The sequence below is a fragment of the Crocodylus siamensis genome, chromosome 4 (assembly GCF_052110815.1).
Source record: "Crocodylus siamensis isolate JL-2025a chromosome 4, ASM5211081v1, whole genome shotgun sequence".
In the NCBI taxonomy this organism is placed as follows: Eukaryota; Metazoa; Chordata; order Crocodylia; family Crocodylidae; genus Crocodylus; species Crocodylus siamensis.
In genome coordinates this window covers 141,337,231-141,359,641 of record NC_143398.1, presented here as the reverse complement: position 1 = coordinate 141,359,641, position 22,411 = coordinate 141,337,231, and the positions used below count along the sequence as shown (strand labels likewise).

The following is a 22,411-nucleotide window of genomic DNA, read 5'->3' as shown; positions in this document are numbered from 1 at the left end:
GCGGTGGGAGACATGGAAGACATGCAGGACTACATTCGTAAGGTAGCCCAGGAGGATACAAGCCAGTAGTGCTCTAGGGATCAGCGTTTGTGTAACCAGCCTCCAGCATGAGTATTGTTTGGGAGCAACATTTATTACACCCCGTTTTCCCTTCTGTCAGTAGAATAATAATATGTAGTGTAATGGATGTGTGAGTGCATGAGAGAAAGAGATAACATTGTTTCCCTGTGGAGTAGGGTGCTTCTACTTTAACAAACACATGATATACCGGGGGAACATGATTAATAGGGCTGTGCAAAATTTTGCCACCAGTTTTGTTTCGACGCAGTTTCGACTCATTTCGAGGTCAAAACAGCAAAATCAAAATGAAACGGTTATGGTCAAAACAGCCTTGGAACGAAACGTGGCAAGACAAAACGTTTTGCCGTTTTGCTGCCGGTTTGACGTTTCACCCAATTCTATAATGGGAAAGGTTGAAACAGCCTATAACTTTGTCATTTCTAGCCTGACTTGACTGGCACCTGCAGGAATGGTAGCTCCTTCTAAGGGCAGAAGCCTGCCAAGTTTCAAGGAGGTAGGTGCAGGGGGTTTGGGGAAACTGCACCCCAAAATCTTGAAAGCAAAACTCATGTCACATGTATGTGTTAAGCCACAGCAGAGTCACAACTGCTAGACTGCCCTGGGGTGGGAATCAGCCCAGCTGGACTGACTTCCTATCCCCAGCGCTATAGTTGAAATGTTTTGATTAACCTTGTTTTGTTTTGAGGCTATTGCAATGGCCTTTGTTTCATTTTGATTTTGCTGTTTTGACCTTAAAATGAGTCAAAACAGTGTCGAAATGAAATGGTCAATGAAATTTCACACAGCCCTAGTGCACGTGTGTGTGTGTGTGTTGCTCACTTCATGCAAGGCTGTGAAAGGACATAGAACGAGACCAGTGATCCCCATGCGTTCAGCATCCTGGGGCTCAGAGTCATCCATAGCTCTAGAACAGAAGCTGGTGTCCTCAGCAGAGAGTGCTCCTGTCACTCCTCAGTTATCCTCTCTTTGCTAGGCAGGGCGTGACCCAAGCTTTACAATCCAATCTTGCAATTTCTTCCATTACATTCCAGTGATTTCTTATGCTTTTGAATTTACTGTTCCTCCTAAAGTATGCCCCCTGTCCCTGTTGGCCTCCCCCAACCAACCCTTTGCACACCTGCTTTGAAACAGGGCTACCTCACTACAGCGTTCCCATGATGTCTGCTCAGCTCCTGCAGCTGGGGAGATTAGATTTTATATTTATCCAGGACTTGCTCATCTGGAGAAAAGGAACTGCTAGAGCAGGGATAGGAAAGTTTTACTATCTCTTCTGAGTTCCCTGGAAGTGGAAACTGAGTGACATTAGATACATCAGACATCACAGAACCAAGAGTATGGCATGAGTAATCACTGAGAGGGGCACTGGTTTTGGTTACCACATCTCCCTTAGTCCCACAGTGCAATATATGGGGTAATGCACATGTGCATGTGGGGAGGGGAGGGGGGGCCGTTGGAAGAGGGTAATGAAAGGACACAGGGAATGAAGGCCCTGTCCTCAATTTTACTAGACTGTTTTGGTCTAGCAAAGAGCAGATCTACTGGGGGAACATGATCAGAATGTGCCAATCTGTGCCCTGGGATAGCACAGAGGGAAGTAGGGGGGTGGTCTCTCTAGCTGACTCACTGGCTGCACTTCTCCCACTCCTCCTTCCTCCTTTCCCTGGGACCTTCCTAACAGCACACTTCTGACACTGGAGCATCTCCTGCAGGTTCCGGATACCCGGGAGACCGATTTTCCTCAGCTCTGAGAAGTGCACTGTTGTTTAAGTGCAGGGAAGAACAACCTCCCCTGGGAGGAAGACCTGGAACAACGTGCACTGTCATTTGTCTTTTCATTAAATCTGTTAAGTTTCACCAACAAATAACTGATGGGTGATATGCAGACAAGGTTCTTTGGGTAGATGTGATATCTTATATTAGACCAACTGAGTATTTGGAAAAATGTTCTTTGAAAGATTTTGGGCACAAGTACCCTTCTTTACACACCTGATGGGAGATGCTTCATCCTAGATGTGAGAACAAGGAGAGTCATAGTTTCATAATTTCATAGTAGCTAGAGTCAGGAGAGACCTGAACAGATCTTCTAGCCTGACCCCCTGCCACAGGCAGAAATGAATGCTGGGTTCACAAGACCCCAGACAGGTGATCATCCAACCTCCCCTTGAATTTGCCAAAGGTAGGGACGAGGACCACTTCCCTGGGAAGCTGGTTCCAGATTTTGGCCACTCTAACTGTACAATATTGCCTTCTGATCTCTAACCTAAACCAATTCTCCATCAGCTTATTACCATTGTTCCTCATCACCCCAAGTGGTGCTGGGGAGAATAGGGCTCTTCCTATTTGCTGTTGATCTCCCCTGATAAGTTTGTAGGCAGCCACCAGGTCCCCCTCAGCCTCCTCTTGCTGAGACTGAACAGGTTCAGGCCCCTCAGTCTCTCCTCGTAGGGCCAGTCCTGCTGCCCTCTCACCAAGTGATTGGCCCTCCTCTGAACCCTCTCCAAGCTGGTCACATCCCTCTTGAGTGCAGCGCCCAGTACTGGACATAGTACTCCAACTGCAGCCTGACCAAAGTCGCATAGAGGGGGAGTATCACCTGTCTGGACCAGCTTGAGATGCATCTTTGGATGCATGACAAGGTATGGCTGGCCTTGCTGCAGTGGTCTGGCATTGGCTGCTCATGTTCATCCTGGAGTCAATAATGACTCCAAGATCCCGTTCCTCCTCAGTGCTTTCAAGAGGGGAACTCCCCAGCTTGTATGTATGCTGTGGATTCCTTCTCCCAAGGTGCAGCACCCTGCATTTATCTATGTTGAACCCCATCCTATTCTCATGTGCCCACTTTTGTAGTCTGTCTAAATCTATTTGCAGCCTCTCTCTTCCTTCAAGTGTGTCCACCTTCCCCCACATCTTGGTGTCATCAGCAAACTTGGACAGCATGCTTTTAACCCCCTCGTCCAAGTCACTGATGAAGATATTAAACACTCAACCCTGGGATATCCCACTTCTCACATCTCGCCAGGTTGATTACAACCCATCCACCACTACTCTCTGGGTGCGCCCCACCAGCCAATTTTTTACCCATCTAACTGTGTAGGCATCAATGCCACAGTCACTTAATTTATTGATGAGGATGGGGTGAGAGACAGTTGTCAAAGGCCTTCTTAAAGTCTAGAAAGACTACATTCATGGCAACACCATCATCCAAAGATTTAGTTACTTGGTCATAAAAGGCAATCAGGGTGGTCAGGCAGGACCCGCCTTTGATGAACCCATGCTGATTGCCCTGAGCATGATCTCCCCTGCTGGCCCCTCACAGATGTGCTCCTTGATGATTCTCTCCAAGGTCTTCCTAAGTGAGGTGACGCTTACTGGCCTACAGTTACTTGGGTCCTCCTTCCTCCCTTTCTGGAAAATCGGGACCACATTAGCCAGTTTCCAATCCCCCAGCACCTGGCCAGATGACCACGAATGCTCATACAGCCAGGCCACGGGCTCTGCAATGACCCCTGCCAGCTCCCTCAACATCCTTGGGTGGAGGGCATCTGGATCTGCAGATTTAAAAATGTCTAGCCCTTCCAGAAGATCCCTAACTACATCTGCACTGACTGAAGGCCTGACAGAGCTATCACTGAGATTGTCCCTAACTCTGGTAGGTGGGATGTCCTGGTTCCTGTTTAAGAAAACAGAGGCAAAGAAACTGTTAAAAATATCAGCTTTCTCATCTGGCATAGCCACAAGATTACTGTTTGCATCTTGCAGGGGCCCTGCATTGCCTGGTGCCCTCTTCTTGCTCCCGATGTACTTGAAAAAGGACTTTTTGTTGTCTTTAATTCTGGGTGCTAGCCTGAGTTCCACCTCTGCCTTGGCCTTCCTTATAGCCCTCCTATACTGACAGGCCGAGGAGGAATACTCCTCCTTGGTGATAGCTCCTCCCTTCCACTGGTTGTATGCCCCGCTTTTGGTCCACCCCTTGCCTGGGGAAGCTTCCAAGGAGGTATAAGGAGGAGAGCTTTAGGGACCCCAGCAGCTGGGCTATGGCTATGTAGGAAGAATCAGAGAGGAGGATACCATGTTCAGGGGCTTGAACACATCAATACTGTTAGTTTGGGGGGGAAAGCTGTTGAACATGCTGAAAGTGGAAAAAAGTCCATTTTGGCCAAGTCCAACCTGTGATGTCACTAAATCTGCCTATGCCCTCAGCCAAAGGGTTTGGGGGAGAATGGCAAGGAGAGAGCTGGGGCATTCACCTGAGCAGGGTGGAGGGGAAATGCCACCTGCTATATATTCACAGCTGCTGCTAAGTATAATGACTGTCCTTGTCCTAGATGGGGCATCATGCTCATATCAGGGTTATCTTCCTGTCTGACTGGCCTTGTAACTGCAAGATGAAAGGTGAGATTCAGCTTCCAGGAGGAAGATGCAGGAGTCAAGGCCCAAACCATGTCCCTGTTATGTCCATCCATCCACATCTCCAGTTATTATTTAACCACCTGTTTACATGTGGAAATCTGTAAAGTTATGTCCCAGTCTTGTTAGTATCATCCTGAGCACAGCCTTTTGAGAAATCAGTCTGCAATGCATCATGGGAACAATTTGTCATTCCTTGCTGCCCCCAAGGTGGGGTTCCATTATTTTCTGGATGTGGGATGACCAACATTGCCTCCTGAAGATCCACAGGGAAACGTAGAACTTCCTGGTGCTGCACAAGGTACTCCCCGAAAACACAGGAGCTCCAGGACATGGCTGAGACATAGTTAAAAGACTCCTATTTGGTACTGAACTGGGTTGTTAGTGTTGCCCATTCCAGACCTTCATCTTCACAGATGGCCAAATTATGAAGTTAAGTGTAATAGTGTTCACATTTGAGCAGTAATGCATGCCAAAAACGAATGAGACCCTTGAAAGACATGTTTGTTACGTGCAGGTAAACAGCAAGAGAAAGTACACGTCAGCATGTTACTGAACTAAAGAAAATGAGTAAAAACTGTGCTTTTGGGAACTTAAGAGAATCTCTGGTTAGAGATGGGATTATTTATGGCACTACAGACACTGCATTGCACATGTGGACATCCCCTAAGTAAGGGAACCATTTTGCCAGGGGCTGCAGATTCCATACATAAAAGCCTCACATGCAGTTGAGAGCAGAGCTGGCTTTAGGGAAAATGGCACCCTGGGAAAGCTTGTATTTAACATCATTCTCTGGCACCTCCACCTGGCACTGCCTTTCCAAGTCGGTGGTGGTACTGCAGGCAGAAGCAGGGGTGCAGGGTGTGGGGTACAGTGCAGCAGGGAGGTAGAGTGGCATGGTACATCAGACAGAAGAGTGGTCAAGTGTAGCATGAACTGAAGTAATGTAGCTGATGTTAACATAGTGTGATAGTAGTGAAATGTAACCATGTTAGTCTTGTCCTGTAAGTAACTTGAAAACTCCATTTTGTATTCTTTTGCTTGACGTAAGTGAATGAACTCTGTATGCCCTTTTATGAAGGAGTGTATGTGACAGGGTGAATGGTGAGAGACTGGCACAGAGAAAAAAAAAAAGTTTTACCTGTTTTTGTTAGCAACAAGGTGCCAAATGTGTAAGTTACCAGTACGTAAACTAATTAATAGATAGCTGAAGAATCTCTTTGAGGCCTAGGGTACAAAGGAGATAACAAAGAGAAGGAATGCACACATCCTGCCAGATGAGTAGCAAAGACACTTCAAGGCTGAGATACCAACTTTTACGACTGAATTTACCTCGGGCTGAGATAAGCAGAAGATGGATGAGAAACAACTGAAAAAACAGAAATTGGCTATGGAAACCCCCCAAAGTGCAGAACAAAGGATGCCAATCCTTACAAAAGAGGACTCTGAGAAAATACCAGGAGGATGAGTTTCTCTCAACTGCTGCTTTCTTTGGAGCACAGAAAAATTTGTTCACCCCACTCTAGCTGCTATCTCCATGCTCTCTCAATAGGTCTGGGCTGGCCATCCAGTGCTCCTATTGAGCTGCTGCTGCTGGTAACTATAATATCTAAATGTAATCATTGTTTTGTGTTTATGTATGCTTGTGTGTGATGGTGTGTATGATGATTTGTGTGCATCTGTATGAGTGGTGTGTCCGAACCTCAATGTCTAATTTGTGTAATCAATAAACATGGCATTGTGCCTTATCCCCCTTTATAGGGTCTTGCTTGTGATTTGAGTAATTGGCAATTTGTGTAACATAAGCACTGCTACTGCTGTGTGGGAGCATGGCAGGCAGACTGAAGCAGGCACTACCCCGCCTCCACGTGCCTGGCTTGGCTTTTCCAGAGCACTGCCTAGAGGTGAAGGGAGCCTGGCTGAGCAACAGTCCTCTTGCCTGGGATGGGGGCCAGCTGGGGATGGAGTGGGGATGGGCTGGGTTGGGTAGAGAGAGAGCGGTGAATGAAGGCTACTCACACGTGTGCACCTGTGTGCGTGTGGCACCCCCCTGACCACAGCACCCTGGGCAGTCATTCATTTTACTCACCCCTAAGGTCAGCTTTGGTTGAGACTGCATCAAAAGAATTGTAATTAAATATATTTGAATCAAGCCAAATCAAAGAGAGGGAATGGATTTTGTCAGTGGAGATGGAAGGATCTTAGTCTTTGGACCTTATGAGACATGGGAACCTATGGCCGTAGGCAGCAGCCCCCATCCTAGGATGACGTATCAGGTCAGTAGATGGGTGCCTCTGCTGCTCTCTCTCTGACCAGTGCCACTGGTCCTTCCGAGGCTTCTCAGGCAATAGTTCTACCCTCGTATGGTTCAATCTTTATAGTGTTGACATGGACGCCAACATACAGACATTGCTGAGAACCTCAGGAATGACACAGAGATTGTGTGCAAATGAATAACAGCAAGGATGGGGAGGCAGTGGCTGAGTGGTGGTGAGAGGGCAGCAGTGAGTGTCAAATGCTGAGAGTAGGGACGGGATCACGCAGACTAGGATTCAGGATAAACTGGGCTTAGTCGGGCAAAGTGAATTATACTGGATCCTGATTGAACTTGCCTCTCTTGCTGTCTCATATCAAAGCCCAACTCAGCAGAGACAGGCGTTGCCTTGCCTGTTGTGAAGCTGCATGATTCTTAGAACGAGATTGATAGCAGGATGTTCCTCTTTCTCATTTCTATTCCCCATTGCTATTTCCTTCATTTCATGTTTATTGTGAAGGAGTGGGGAGGGTGTTGGGGTCTGTCTAGTTCCATTTTTAGGCAAGAAGTGTCCAGTAGGAACAAAGCTGACACAAGAGTTGTTGAAATATCACTTCCCCTCTAAGCCACTTCCTGCAGGGCGACTTCAGGCTTCAGCTCAGCCTGAGCACTCAATCCCACCAGGCACCAGCCCTCATCATGTTGGACCAGTGCAGCTGGTAGAACTCTCTGCCAAAGGACAACTGTGTCCTGTTGCCAGGCGTGTGTGAGGGAGTTTCTGGGTGTTTGTGTGGGTGTGTGTGTGTGCATATGTGAAATCTGGGGTCACTGGAGAGGACAGTGAGCCCCTGGACTAGAAGATAAGCATGAAGGGGAGACCGAGCCCTGGAGGTGAGTTGATCACTAGGGAATCCTTTCCTCTGTTCTGAGGGCAGTGGGTGGGTGAGGAGGTGGAGAAGGCAAAGGGCAAGGGGTGATGAATAAGGTCAGATCAGGAGAAAGACCTGAGATATCAGGAAACAGTAGTTGGAGACGATGGAAAAGTGCCAGTGAGCAGGGAAGCAGGGAGAAATGGGGCTGGGCAGAGTGGGCCATGAGAAAAGGGGAAGGGGGAATGAAATGTTAGTGGGTGATGCAGTGACCTTCAGTTCCCTTGAATGACACACACACAAACAGTTCCTACAGAGGAGTGGCTGCCTCTTCTCAGTAACATTATGCAGGCAAGCTCCTATGGGTGATGCCAGCCATGAAGATCCCCTCCACACCACAGATGACTGGCTCATTGATATCCCAATCAGCACATTTCCTGGTGTTGTAAAGATCCTGGTACAATTCTCACCAGAGAAACAGCCCTCTTGTTACCAGCCCTCTGGTCTCTTCATCCTGCTGCCCTTTTGATGATCCTTAGTTGACAGATCAACCTGGAATTTTGTTTTACTGAGGGACAGGAGAAGATGGAGACACAGGGAGAGGAAAGCTGCAAGAAGAGGGAGTGGGAGAGAGGGTGAGCTGGAAGGGTAGAAAACAAGGAATTAGTGGGGGGGAAGCAAGAAAGCAGAGGAGGATTGAAGGGCAGGGAAGGGGAGATGTAGAAAGAAATGATGACAGGAGGGAACTGGGGGAGAGAAAGATGCAGCGGGGCAGGATAGGGAGAGAAATGGGACGTACCAGCCATGGAGATACGAGGGGCAGTAAGAGGAGATGTGCAGGGAAAGGAACTAGGAGAGAAACATGGTGAAGCTGTAGAAGAAGACTGAGGACTGGGGGCAGAGGGGGCAGAGGAAGGTGCAATAGAAGCTCCAAGAGGTACAGTAGTTGCTTTGGGCCTTGCATCTGACCTATCTTGTAATTACAAGTAGCAGAATCCTGTTGTGGTCACCAAGAAATCTCCACCCCCAGCCTGTCCCCAGACATGGTGCTGGGAACAGGCTGGTGGCAGTTGCCTCCCGCTCTCCTGGCCTGGGCAGTGTGATCCCTGCTGTTGCCTTGTGTTTTTCAGTCCCTGCTGAGGAAAGAGGAGGCTGTCTCCGGCTGAGCCCCTGGGCTCTTCTGATTCCTGCCCTGATCTTCAAAGCCTGTGTCACATGTGGCTGCCTTGGTGGGTGCTGGATGCTGTTTATTCACCTGCACTGAGGTGGGGGTTGAAGGAAAATGGAGTGGGGAGATATAAACAGAAGGGATTATATCACTGTCCTTGCACACAGTCCTCTCCAGGAAATGTTCTCTACAGATTAATCAACTTTGCTCTTCCCCCATGCCTCATCCTAGGAAGACAGAAGAGCTCCTGGCTAAGGTTGTGACTGGTCAGTTTAGCAGCAGTGGGAGGACAGCAACCCCCAGTCCAGCTGTGCATCTTTCTGTTGCAGGGTGCCATTCTGCCCTGTGCTAGAGCTGAAGAAATGCCTTTTGTTGATCGAAGGCAAAGAGGGACCTTTACACCATCTTCTCTGAATGCAGGCCAGCAGGGAATTTATAACGTTCAATTGTCATAGTCCTTTTTGCCCAAAACCGTGGTGTAGGAAAGTCCGTGGCCCTCTGAGCATCGGAAACCAGCTGCAGGCTGTCAGGATAATGTATCTGGCTGGGAGTCTGGGGCCAGCTGGAAGTGAGGACCAGGTAATGAGGGTGGAACCACAAAATGGCTTAACAACTCCAGCAGATCCCAGCATTAAACCCACCCCTCTTGAATGTCTAGGGGAGGACAGCAGGGCTTTTGTTTGGTTGGTTGCTCTGTTCCTTGTGGGAACAAAATAGCTCAATGTAGAAGAAACTAATTTGTGAACTTCAAGGAAAACTGACTCACAGGGTATGTGACCAGCTTTGACGTGGCAGTTCCATTTTCAGTGTCGTTAAGTAGCCAGTTCTTAACCCATGTCGTATATGTTCAATACGATTTGGTGCTGTTATTAATCAGAACAATGTGCAGGACTAGAAATATAGACCAGGGTTTGGAAGAGGCCTGACAGATCTTGTAATCTAGTAATCCCCTGCAGAGATGGAGGGTGCCTTAATCCTGAACCAGCCCAGACCAATGCCTGCCCGGGCTCTTCCTGAAATCTCCAGGGAAGACAGTTCCTCAGCTTTGTGAGGCAGGTTCTTTCCCTGTCCTACTGCTCGTACAGTGTGTACGTTTCTCCTGAATTTTGAATTGAATTTGCTTAGTTATAGTCTAAAATCACAACACTTCTCCATCTTGAAAACTGCTTTCATGTGTTCCCTTAAGCTCTTTTTCTCTAAACTAAATGTACATACTTCCTTTACTTTTAATGCGTGTGGCCTGCTGTCCAACCACTTTGTCATCTTTCTGCCTCACCTCTGACTGTCTCCAGTGTCTGTATTTCCTTCTCAATATTTAGTGTCCAAACCTCAGCAGAGCAGCTCAGCTCAGGCTTAACCAGCACTAAGCAGAGTGGTTCTATCATCTCCCTTGTTCTGCAGACACTGGTTTTGTTAATGCAATCCAAGCTTGGATTCTTTGCTTTTTTTAAGGTAGCATTGTTGAGGAGTTTGTGACCCCTTGCGGAGCTACTCCCAAAGACACAGAGTCGCTGTCTGTCTCAAAATTTATTCAGCATGCTGGGCACCCTGAGTGAACTCAGAGGCCCCGAATAAAACTGTTAGAGGCATTTTATAGTTTAGAGACAAGATGCATACACAGGTGGGAATTTTCCACTGTGAGAGAAAACAAGATATCAGGTCAGTCTGAGAGACCCTTAATTGGTTTAAACTGGTTTTTGGCTACGTGCTTGTATTTGAAATGCTAACTAATCCTTGATTGCTTCAGACTTTAAGGCGACTAAGGTTTAGTCATTCTAGAGTCTTATCAGGCTGTGTTCGTGAAATGCTGAGTCTGCTTTGTAGTTGATTCCTACACTATTATCTATGATCTTGTTAGAAAATTTCTACAGTTCCCCACTTTGATCCTGCCCTTCAAAGGCCGGGATCACTTTCTACTATATTTGGCATCTAAACACTTCTGGCACTCCAATATTTCAGCTTTAGACATTTCAACACATTCTTCTATGTTATGCATAGTACATCTACAACATGTGGATAATACAGAAAGTAGGGTTCCAATACATTGAATACAACAACAGGTTAAAATCAAAAAACATCCAAGAGCAACAATAATAACAATGAGTTTGTGAGCCCATCGTAATCCAGGGAACCAGGATGTTAGGAGAGCCCATACATGTTGTATACCCCAAGAGGTGTTATCTGTGGTTATGGTGTGGAATTGACTAGCCATGTTCTGGATCTTATGAATATCCTCCAATACCTTTCCTGATTCATCTACATAGGTGCAGCAGGTATCATTGACTAAAGTACATACCCCTCCTTGATTAGCAAGAAGTAGGTCTAACGCTAGGCGATTTTGCAAAGTAATATGAGAAATTTGAGTTACTTCAGTTTGCAGCTGAGTTAAGGCATCTGTGGTGTTATTAGCTAATACTTCCAGTGAGGCTGAAAGGTTTACAAGAGCCTTTTCAAGTTCAGAAACACCTAGCAAAGGTATGAACCATCGAGCAAAGGAATGGAACGAGGTAGGTCGCTCAACAAGAGAGTTGAGGCCTGTTCCTCGTCAGAACCGATGTGGGAGGTTTCGGTGCCACCCTTGAAGCAATGTGTTCGGGTGAAGGGCCATGTCCAGGATCACTATGCCCAGGGTGCACGTGCCATACCAGGTACGTGGCAAATGCTTAAATGCAATTTTCCCACAAAGCCAATAATGCCCCACATGTACAGGTCCATTACCTTGCCATCCGAGAGAGGATGAGTCTAAGGTTATTGTTATATTACAAGCACCTGCTGTGGCATTTCCTACAAACACAGCAAAACTACCCAGACATGGCTTGTAATAGCTTTAAAACCTCAGCAGATGGATTATTGGTACCTGTGGGCTGAATTGGCCGAAAAAGCCCCAAAATCGGTTCTTTACTCTACCACTCCACCTCCTTATGATCCTCCGATTTCAGTCTCTGTGGTGTCTGAAGATGGACCTGAGCCTCTCTACCCTGCTCTCCCTGTCCCCGGTCAACCCCTGCCCCCTGATGAGAGCGCTACAGCTCCCGTGGCGTCAGCGCCGGCTCCGAGCTTTGGACCCCCTGACTCCAGAGGCTTTTCTTCGGTCTGGACTCGGAGCCGGGGTCCTGTGGGGGAGGCATTTCCACCCAGCCAGGGGAAGGAACACCCGAATGCGGTGGTTCAGGCTCCCTTGCGAACCTACCCGGTCCCGTTTGTGGATGGCGGGGGCAACTTCCAGGTTCACCCTACTCTACTTCATGTGCCTTTCACCCGAGGGGACCTCCTCATTTTGCAACAACAAACCCCCTCTTTTCAGGAAAAACCTGATGAAGTAGGACGGACTATTCGGTGCATAGTCCATACTTATGACCCTTCTTGGTCAGACATGCAGGAACTCATGGATACCCTGCTGACCCCAGACGAGTGGGCTAAAGTTTTAGACTGTGCCAGGGCTGTTGCCTCAGCAGCAAACAGAGATCCTTGGCCTTCTAATGAACCTAACTGGGATTACAACAGCCCCGGGGAAGGGCATCCCTGAGGGAAGCCCGGAATGACTTACTAGCAGGCTTTGATGAAGCAAGTAAAAAGCCCGTGAATTGGGGAAAATTTCATGCATGCAAACAGGGACATGAGGAGCATCCGGATGCCTTCTTTACCCGTTTGTGTGAGGCAGCCAAGACATACGTTCGTCTTGATGTAGATAAACCAGAGCATGTGCCTTTGCTGGTATCAGCCTTTGTAAACCAGAGTGCTCCCCATATCAAGGAGCATTTCTGCAGGTATACTCCAGGGTGGGAAGGAAAGAGTGTGTTAGAGATAAGAAACATAGCAGGCTATGTGTTTGATGGGAGAAAGGAGAAGGAAAGAAAGAAGGAGAGAAAGGAGGATTTTAAGCTAGTAGCTGCAATGGTTGAGGGAACAATGCACAGCGTGTCAGGAAGAGGACAGAACAGGGGAAGGGGCCAGGGAGGGTTTCAACAAAGAGGATTAGGTCAGAGAAACCAGGGCGAGGGGTGGTCCACAGTTCAAAGGGCCGGCGAGGTATGTTACTACTGTAAACAACCTGGACACTTCAAACGAGAGTGTCCCCAGAGGAAGGGGTCACGAACTCCTCAACAGCATCATGTTTTACTTGTAAACCTACCTGTCCCCCATCACCCCGACCCATCTCAGCTGTGCGATGCCAAGGCAGTTATCCCTCATCCTTCATTTGTATATCCACATTTGAGTTTAGTGATTTTTGTTTCCCTCTGTTGAATTTCATGAGGTTTTCTCTAGCCCAGTACTCCACCTGTTCAAGAGCCCTTTGAATTCCAATTTTATGATCAAAAGAGCCTGTAACCCTTCCCAGTTCTGTGTATCTACATGTTTTAGCAATATACTCTTATTCTTTGCATCCTAGTCATTAAACAGACCTGGACTTAGAATCAAAATCCTACTCTGGACCTCCTGTGGGTCCTACTCAGGGCCTCTTACTGATCTCATTCATACATAGTTACCCTTTGCTTTATGGTTCTGTTCATCCTATTATATAGTCACCTAATGGCAATCCTATCTACCTCACATTTCACTAGCTTAGTTATGAGAAAGGCATGAAAGGCCCTCTGAAGTCCAGATTATGGTATGCCCACCACATTCCTATGCCAGCTTCTGACAAGCTGCTTGTCGCATTACTTGCTCTAATAGTTCCTTAGCTATTGGAGTCAGACTGGTTAGTCTATTATTCCCCAGACTCCCCCCTTTCCTCCTCAACCTGTCTCTGCTGCTATTACTATACTCCTTTTTTTTTAAATTGATTGACTAGTTCTTCTAAAATTTGGCGTTGATTGTTGTCCATACTGCCTATTATTACTTGAATGATCTGATTTTGTTTTGTTTTTTTGCTGGAACAACATAAGTGCTCTTCCAGTCTTCTGGAAATGTGCTTGGATTCTAATATTTACTAAAAGAAAATATCAGTGAGCCAGCAATCTCCTCATTGAACTCTTTTAAGACTCTTACGTACAAATTATCTGAACCTGCTGATTTTAAGATAGACTGGAAAACCATTCATTGTACTAATGTGAAATGAGTATTACCTTCTGTCTTTCCAAATACAGAACAGATATTTTTACTGAACACTTTTACCTTTTATTACATCATTATTAACAATATTTCTACCTACATCTAGTTATGGGCCTAGTCACTGGGATATCTGTTTCTGAGATACTTAAGAAAAAGTAGTCTTGAGCCCTGCCTACCATAGAATTTTCCTGATACCTTTAGCTTCCCTTATCATTGTTTTGTAGTTAACAATTTTTAATTTATATTGATTACTATCTATTTCTCTGCATTGTTCTTTTTTTTCTATATGACGCTTTTAATTTCTAATATCTGCTGGCATTTTGCCATTAAATCAGGTTGGGCTTTTAGACAAGGGTGTCCTCTTTCTTTTTCCTTTTCCTCAACTAATATGGATTCGTATAGGATGTTTTGGGTAGCAATCATACTCCCTCAGGCCAGAGGTTAGACTAGATGACCTATGGAGGTCCCTTCCAGCCCTACTTTTCTACGATTTCTTAAGCAACGGCCAGCTTCCATTCAGATATTTCTAAACTGCTCCTTATGATCAGTATTGCTGATATTTATCTTGGCTTTGGGAAAGTAGTAACCCTTTGAAAGAATCATGGATATGAGTGGTTGGGACTGTAATTAGCAGGTTTTTGGTCCAGTGATTGGTTCATCTTTATCCAGAATAGGAAAGTCTATAATATCTTCATCCTATGATTGTAGTTGTATCTTTTGTACTGGAAAAAAAAAAGATAATTTTTTGAGTTCAATAAGATTGTCACTAGAGTCTAGTCAAAACCAGCTTCACTAATCCATGTGAGTCACACACTTTTCCTTTTCTTGACTGCGATTCATGGGTATATAATTATACTGTTTCTCCCCACAATCAGGAGGGAGCTAAAGACAGATGTTTGCTGACATTGTAAACACCATGAAAAGCCAAAGGTGTGAGTGTCACGGAGAGGAGAACGAGAGGTGGGAATCATTTCTTGCAAGAAGATGAAGAAACTTGGTTGCTCACATGAGAAGGGGAAGAGGAATATTGTACTGAGACTTCTATTTTCCTCCTCTTTTGCAGTTATCCTCCATAAACAGAGCCTGAAAGCTCACAAACTGCCCGAGACTTTTCCAGAGTGGCACTGTGCCCTGGGGACACCTGGGAGCAAAGGTCAGTCAGTATGTAAAAGAAAGAAGGCAAGTGGGGAATTATCCCCAGTATCAGCATTTAGGGGTGGGGGCCTGAGTCACACCCAGTACTTGACTGACAGCAGTTATAGGATGCTGGGGAGACTGACTTACTAGGGAAGGTGAGCTCAGGATGAGGTTTATGCACACTTAGTGAGGTGTAAGGAAAAGAAAGTGCCACTGTATTGTCAGTTACCAGGATAGAGAAGGATTATTGTAGCTGAGAGATGGATAAAGGGGACAAGAGTTGGGGAGAACGAGACATTTGCTAACACCCTGGCCTATTAGATAGTGGACAAGTCTGTTTCTTGACTGTTTTGTCAAAGGAAATGCTCAGAAGCCCAAACTGATCAGGGTCAGTTTATTGACTATGACAGGCATGTCAAACATACAGCCCATGGGCTGGATTTGGCCTGCCAGAGTCTTATAAACCAGCCCCTGGTGCTTGGCCAGTTGGCCCACATGGTGCACTGGACTGGCCCTGCACGCAGTGCCTGGGACGTGTGCTGCCCATGGCACTTACTCAGGCCAGGTTGCCACATAGGCTAGAAAAGGCAGGTAGGCAGGGGATCCATGGGTCTGATCTGGCCTGTGGACCAGCCCCACACCACTCATGGGGCCAGATGAGTCTGACACCCCTGGACTATAAGAATTAAGAATATAATAACGAGCAGCACAGGCAAAACATTGGCCATCTTTTCATCTGTACCAACATGTCAATGTAGCAGGCTTAATGTATCAATAGAATACCCAAAATTCATATAGCTTGCTTGTCTGTCTGTCTTTCTGTCTGTCATATTAACTAAGAGGCTACTTCAGGCATCAACAATTATTTATTTCTGTATACTTATTAACACCTAGCAGAGTAGCTTGTAATTTCTTTTTCAAAAAAAGTGCTCCAGATACTGAGTAAACGAAGACACTCAGTCCCAGCCAAGCCCAGGCAAAGAAGATGTGCCTTGTAGACATTTATGGAATGTCCTGTGTTTTCAGGACGCATTACTCCTGGTATTGTAATGAGGTTTTAACGTAGTATAACTAAAAGACTCCTCAGACGTAGACTTAACTTAGAACTTGCATGGAGAGTTCGATAGACAGAAGACAGACGGATAATTATTAATGTATCAGTGTATGCTATTGATTAAAACAACAGCTCATGAGTATAAAAAATATAGATACCATATGAAATCACCATGCCTAAGGACAGGGGTGGAAACCACATTACCGGAGGCTCTGTGGCTTTGTCTAGATGAGGATCTGAAAGCACATTAACTAACCTGTGTTAACCTGGTTTGGATTTCTGCCTGCGTTAGAGAACAGCTTTGAACAACACATCCTTTCTGCCAGTCTAGACAATGGTGTAGAGGCAGGAGATATTCAAGCTGTTCAGAATAAGTGGTAGAAAACAAGTTGCGAAGGGATGAAGAAGAGGCAGCCCAGCAGGGGTTTCCCCACCTACACTACAAGGAATATTACTGTATTTTGCATTCTCCCTCCTCCCAGCGCGGACCTGGACATGCTGCCCCGTGAGCTGGAAGCGCTTTCAAGCCAACTGCTACTACTCTGCCAGCGATAGCATGTCCTGGGATGACAGTGAGAAGAACTGCACAGGGATGGGCTCCCACCTGGTGGTGATCAACACACAGGCTGAGCAGGTATCTCGTTTGTGTTGGGGGGAGGGATGGGGATCTCCCCTGGGAGCTCACAGCCAGCCTGGGTGGGACCTCCTCGCACTCAGGCCTGTTCTGTATCCGAGTGGGGAATTATGTCTCCATCTTCAGTCTGCTCTGCTCTTCCCCAGATGCCAGCACCACCCCAGAGCTCCCACCCTGCAGGGATGCTGCCTCCTGCTGTCTGCTCAGCCCCTGCACTTGGTGACAGCAATATTCGCTTTCATATTTTATCCAGGACTTCCTGCTCAGGTGGACAAAAGACATTTATTCGGACAGGAGAGGTTACTTCATTGGTCTGTCTGCCCAGGAGGTGGAAGCCCAGTGGCGCTGGGTGGATCAGACCCCCTATAACCAGACTGCAGCGTGAGTATCACCGTGGAGGGGCAGTGCTTACATCCTTCCCCATGTTAATCCCACAGCATATGGTATAATAGGTGCATTTGGGCATGTGTGTGAGAGAGGAAGTGTAAAACACTTTCCCCTCCTGGACTAAAATCCCCATGAAGGAGCAGGTCAGTTGAGGGACGGTGAGCAGTCCATATCCGGGAGCAGCCCTGAGGGAGCTGGGGGAGCTCTGGGTGAGTTGCAGGCTGCAGTCATCCCTCTCCCTCCATCCTCATCACTCACAGCTTGTTCCCTAGTGAACCTCCTTGCGGTGAGCTTCTGATCCTGGGGCTCCTGTCTTGCAGGTTCTGGAGACCCGGGGAGCCCAGTAGTCCTGAGACGGAGAAGTGCACTGTATTCCAGGTGAATTCAAGGGTAGAGCCGAAGCAAAACTGGAATGATGTTTCTTGTTCCATTCCTTTGAATCGAATTTGTGAAGCTGCAGCAGCCTTTATGTGAAGAGAGACCCCTCCCATGCAGGATGGGAGCCCAGAGACAGCCTGTCCTGTACTACGGGCATCTCTCAGGGATGTCTGGTATAGGGGTTGAGAAGAGCCTTCACAGCTGGATGGGACATACTCAGGGAGGGCAGCAGGAAAGTTCCTGCAGGAAGTGCTCTGAGCTCCTCAATAAAGTTCTTTTTGCAGAAGAACATAAAATGTGGAAAATGCTGGAAGTGGAGAATTGCAGCAGGCTCTGCTTGTCACAGGCAGCTTTGCTTACATGACATCTCCATAGGGGAAAGGTGAGAAAGGTGCAGCCCTGTGGGAAGGAGAGCAGCAAAACTCTCTGCCTGGCACCTGACACCTGATCCATGTGAATCACTTAAATCAGAGCTATCTAACTTGGAGCCCATGGGCTACATGCAGTCCGTGAAGGGATAACATTTGGCCCATAGGCTTCTGCCTGGTTGCCACTCCTCCTAATGCTCCTTCTGCTATGTGGCAAGGAGAATGCAGCAGCTCCATTGCCCTCTCTTCTCTTCTTCCCTCCAGTGGCATAACTTCAGTAAGGCATATGGGGCAACCACTGTGGGCTCTAAGTTGGGGGCAGTGGGGTGGGATGTCAGAAAAAGCAGCTGTTACTGGCAGCCAAGTAACTGCAGTTGCAATGGTGATGATGTTGCAACCTGAAGTCATAGTTGTTCCTATTCTGCAGTCACCCGGTTGTGTTTCTATGCCCTGCCTTCCCTCCCATACCCCTTCCTGCCCTAACAGTGTGTGGTATAGCTTATGTGGAATGAGAGGTGCCTGTTTGTGCCTGGCATGGGCCAGACCTGTCCTTGTGCCATGAAGGCACCCTCTGCTCTCCCTCCTGTGCTCCAGATACGTCACAGTAGTGCCAGTGAGGCTAATGGAGCAGGGGCTGAGAGAGATCTTGTTGCCTGATTTGGGACTTTGATGCACATGTGTTTGCACTCTGGCTGGTCCCTGGCACTGCAGAGCAGTCCTCCCTGGTGCACAAGACCCTGTGCCTGCTCCTGTCCATACAAAGGGCCTGCAGGTGCTTGCACCTGTTCATTGAAGAGTTTCTAATGGGATGTCTGCACACAGACCTACCCTAGAATTGGAGCGGCGAATTCAGTGTCCATCTTTGTTCAGCGCTGGACTTGCTCACTGTGATTGACACACTCACAACTGCCTGGAGCTGATGAGATTGATTATTGGGTTTTTTATCCATAATTTCCTGCCCAATTGGGCCAGAGGAGCTGTTTCAGTTGAGTAATTAAAAAATAACTACATTTGTATGATAGCCCAGACGGAGACAAGCCAGTGGTGCCCTAGGGATCAGCCTCTGTGTAACCAGACTCCAGTGTGAATAATGTTTGGGAGCAACGCTTCTTACACCCCCTTTCCCCTTCTCCGCATAGAATAATACTATGTACTGTAATGGTTGTGTGAGTGCATGAGAGAGAGAGATAACATTGCTCCCCTGTGGCGTAGGGTGTTTCTACTTTAACGAAGACATGATATACTGGGGGAACGTGATTAGATGTTTTTAGACCAGGAGTACTTGGCCTCGAGCCCCCAGTGCAGATCTAGCCTGTGGAGCTATGGCACCCAGCCCATAGAGCTCCTTACAGGTCAGGAAATATGGCACTTCGCAAGCAGTGGGCATTCATACCACATTCTCCTACTACCTAATTCACAAGCCCCATGAAGCCAGGTTGGGGCAGGACCATGTCCCTTTCCCTCACACAGCTGGATCAGGGCTGAGATGTCTCCTGCCCCCCAGCTACACCTGCTCCAGGTGCCAGATTGGAACCACACTAGTTGCTGGCTGCTCCCCAAGACAGTCCAGGCACAGATACACCCAGATACTCCCAAGTGCAGAGCACCACATTTGGACTCTCACAGCTGGGCAGAAGATGGAAGCATGACCCAATGGGAAATTAAAGCAGTCACTTCCTTTGAGGATTCATTTTTCCAAAATGCCAAATTTACAAAGAATTGCAAATCACTGGCCAGCCCTGACAACTGTCAGTGAACTCACAGTGTGTTGTTGGAGGAACACAAATCTTCTCTCTCTCTATCAGCAGTGCCTGTGAGTGGGGTCCAGACGGTGCTTTTCCCTCCCCACACTGTCTGTCTGCTGCAACTGGGAAGTCGGATTCTGTACTTTGCAGTGAAAAATGCAGTCTCTCTCTAGACCTGACCTGGAAAAATAATGGCACCCAACTGATGCTCTCATGCTGCCCCATGGGGCAGCCACTCTCTCAGTGGGCAGGCATCTCTCTTTCCTGTCTTCTTCTACCCTTCCCAGGTTACCTTGCAGTGGCCCTCATTCAGTGGCTTCATGGGGGAGGTTTTGCATCCTGAGGACTGGCAGCCAGAGCCAGGAAAGCAGCATCAGTTTCTTGTAATTTTCTTTTTCATCCCTTCAGTCTGGTGCCTGTCTTGCTCACTCCTGGATATGCTACTTCCCTCTCTGCAGACATCAGCCAGGCCCCAGCTGAACTGACTCTGGAGCCTCTCCTCTGTGGGGCTGCTGGACACAGACTCTTCCAAGGGTTTGCCCTGCTCTTCCAGCACCTAGATGGATTGAGACAGCCTCAGCTGCCTCACCTCCTCTTCCTTTCTCTCTATGCTCCCCCTCTGTGCTTCCCCCACTGTTGTCCTGTTTATCCTACCCTACATACCCTATGTCCAGTTACTTGGAGTTGGAAATTAGATCTAGAAGTGATGGCAGAGGACACCAGCAACCACCTGTGGAAACACTCCCTTGGTTCTGCCCAGAACACTTGTGTCTATGTCATGGTCCTTGTGTAGTGCGGTGGCTCTTGGCTGTCCCTGAAGACATGCAGATTCTTGCAGACCAGTCTCACAACGCAGCTACGTTATTCATAGGCACTTGAGCTCTGGATATTTGCTTACCAGACAAGTGGAATTTGGCTCAAACCTGAGCTTGCCCCAAGCCTCTCTCTGTAGAGACTGCAGCTCCTGAAGAGGAGCCAATATTAACCGTGGTCAGGCAGGTTTTCATTCTGTTGCATGTCCCAGTTAAACAAGGTGACTGTACATCCCATTTTCCCTGAAACAGTCTTGCTTTAAAACCCTTCCTGAGCATCTCCTGGGCATGATGGATGTGTTCAAATTGACATTCTTGTCCTGTTTTTTGGGACTAACGCTATGACTGAATGCGGCAGTGCTGCTCACCTGCAATAGACCATAATTGGGGGGGTGCTGGTTCTCTGCCATCCCATAGTGTTCCACCAAAACCGACTGCTGGAGCTCAAAGACAGCTGAGCAGTCTCCAGAGGAAGGGAGAGAGCAGAGTCCTGCAGGATGCTGTGGCGACCAAGTTGCCTTGTCATGGTCTGGGCCGACAAGATTGGTCAGGTGGGGGCTAGCGGCGAGGAGTCAGGTGGTCAATACTTGTATGGTTGAAAAAAACCTTTTTTATTTTCTCTTTACTTACACCACCAGGTGATGGTAGTGTAGTGCAGGTCAGGCTTGGTTACAACGTTAACCGCAAAATGAAGACGACCGTATGTAAGGGTGGGGTATGCCGGGACACGACGATGGCGAATGAACGAGTTACTCGAAACGAAGACGAGCGTGTGAGGATGGGGTACGCTGGGACACAACGGTGGCGGGGAGACAATCACAAGTGGAACTCTGGGCTCATGCGACCAGGGTTCTGTGATTCTCCTGAGCCGGTCTCTGCTCTCTAATTTTTCTGACAGGTCTCCGAACCAGGATTCTGTCAGAGTGGGTCTCTACTGGGGGCAGAAACTCGCTGGCCTAAATACTCACCAGGTAGCCAATCACAGGGTTCTCTTTTTGGAAAGTTCTAGCCAGATTACATAATGCCAGTACATGACTGGGCATGCATGTCTTGCCAATTCAGATTACCTCATTCAATTTCATACTGACCGTGTGTGGGGCATGTTTGGACATGCGTATTGGCTTTCTGGGGTTTTTCCACTCACATGCTCACATTAGTCTCCTTCAACTCTGTGTTATCAGCATCCATTTCAGTTCTGGTTCAGACAGATGCCAGAGGACTTAACAAGGAAGCACTTAATAGGGCCGTGTAAAGCTTTGGTTCACAATTCTATTTGGAGAAGATTCAGCCTGATTTGGAGGCCTAATCTCCAAATCTGAATTGAATTGGGAGAAGCTTAAAACTTTCTGAATCGATTTGGACAAGATTTGGGGATTCAGAGATTTGGAGGTGGTCTTTCAGGGGAAACAGAAACTGAGAAGAGGGAGGGGGAGTGGGAGGGCGGGGAGGACTGACATCTGTAGCTGGCCAGTGAGTTTGATCTCTCCCTGAGTCCTCTTCCAATCATAGTGACTTGGGGAGGGACATAGAAACAGCATAAAAGCCTCTATCTGCAGGCTTTCTGTGCCTTTTGTGACCTGTTTTTGCCTGAGTGAGCAACAGCATCTGAAAGGTACTGGATTACTTTGGCTTCCTAGTCAGTTGCCTGGTCCTTTTTGTTCTTAGAAAGGGTTGGATAAGATATAGCTTATCTTAGCTCAGAATCCCTCTACTTTATTTATCCTTGTCCAATTCATTTCTTTCAGTTTATATTTGTTCTTTTTTTCCCAATACCTTTTAAAAAGAAAGTTCACTATTTTCCCTGGCAGTGTGATCCATCACTGTGCAGGAAAGCACACGTTACACACACTCCCACACATACATCATAGAAGAAGAAGAAATCCAATATTCATAGAAGAAGAGATTATATATAGTTTAAATTAGTTATTAATATTATTAGTTATAATTAGTTACATACAGACTAAAGGCAAAATGGAAAAGTCAGATAGAGATTCAGATTGAGATTAACCCACACAACACAGAAGTCAGTCCTAGAAGAAGAAGAAGTCACACATTCAGATTTATA

General features: G+C 47.2%; 1 protein-coding gene across 1 annotated transcript; it reads left to right on the top strand.

The window, feature by feature from the left end:
- Window positions 1-7,395: 7,395 nt before the first annotated feature.
- On the top strand, window positions 7,396-17,675 carry LOC149866611 (C-type lectin domain family 4 member D-like). The gene is made up of 6 exons (XM_090041145.1): window positions 7,396-7,633; window positions 8,742-8,840; window positions 14,895-14,984; window positions 16,505-16,656; window positions 16,910-17,037; window positions 17,364-17,675. Exons 1-6 carry the CDS (start codon window positions 7,609-7,611, stop codon window positions 17,515-17,517), a joined length of 648 nt encoding a protein of 215 aa, XP_089897271.1. The 5' UTR covers window positions 7,396-7,608; the 3' UTR covers window positions 17,518-17,675.
- Window positions 17,676-22,411: the final 4,736 nt, after the last annotated feature.

Coding starts and splice junctions, on each gene's coding strand:
- LOC149866611 (XM_090041145.1), top strand. CDS start 7,609: ATGAAGGGGAGACCGAGCCCTGGAG. Junction 7,634..8,741: donor GGGGAGACCGAGCCCTGGAG/GTGAGTTGATCA, acceptor TGTGTTTTTCAG/TCCCTGCTGAGGAAAGAGGA. Junction 16,657..16,909: donor TCAACACACAGGCTGAGCAG/GTATCTCGTTTG, acceptor TATTTTATCCAG/GACTTCCTGCTCAGGTGGAC.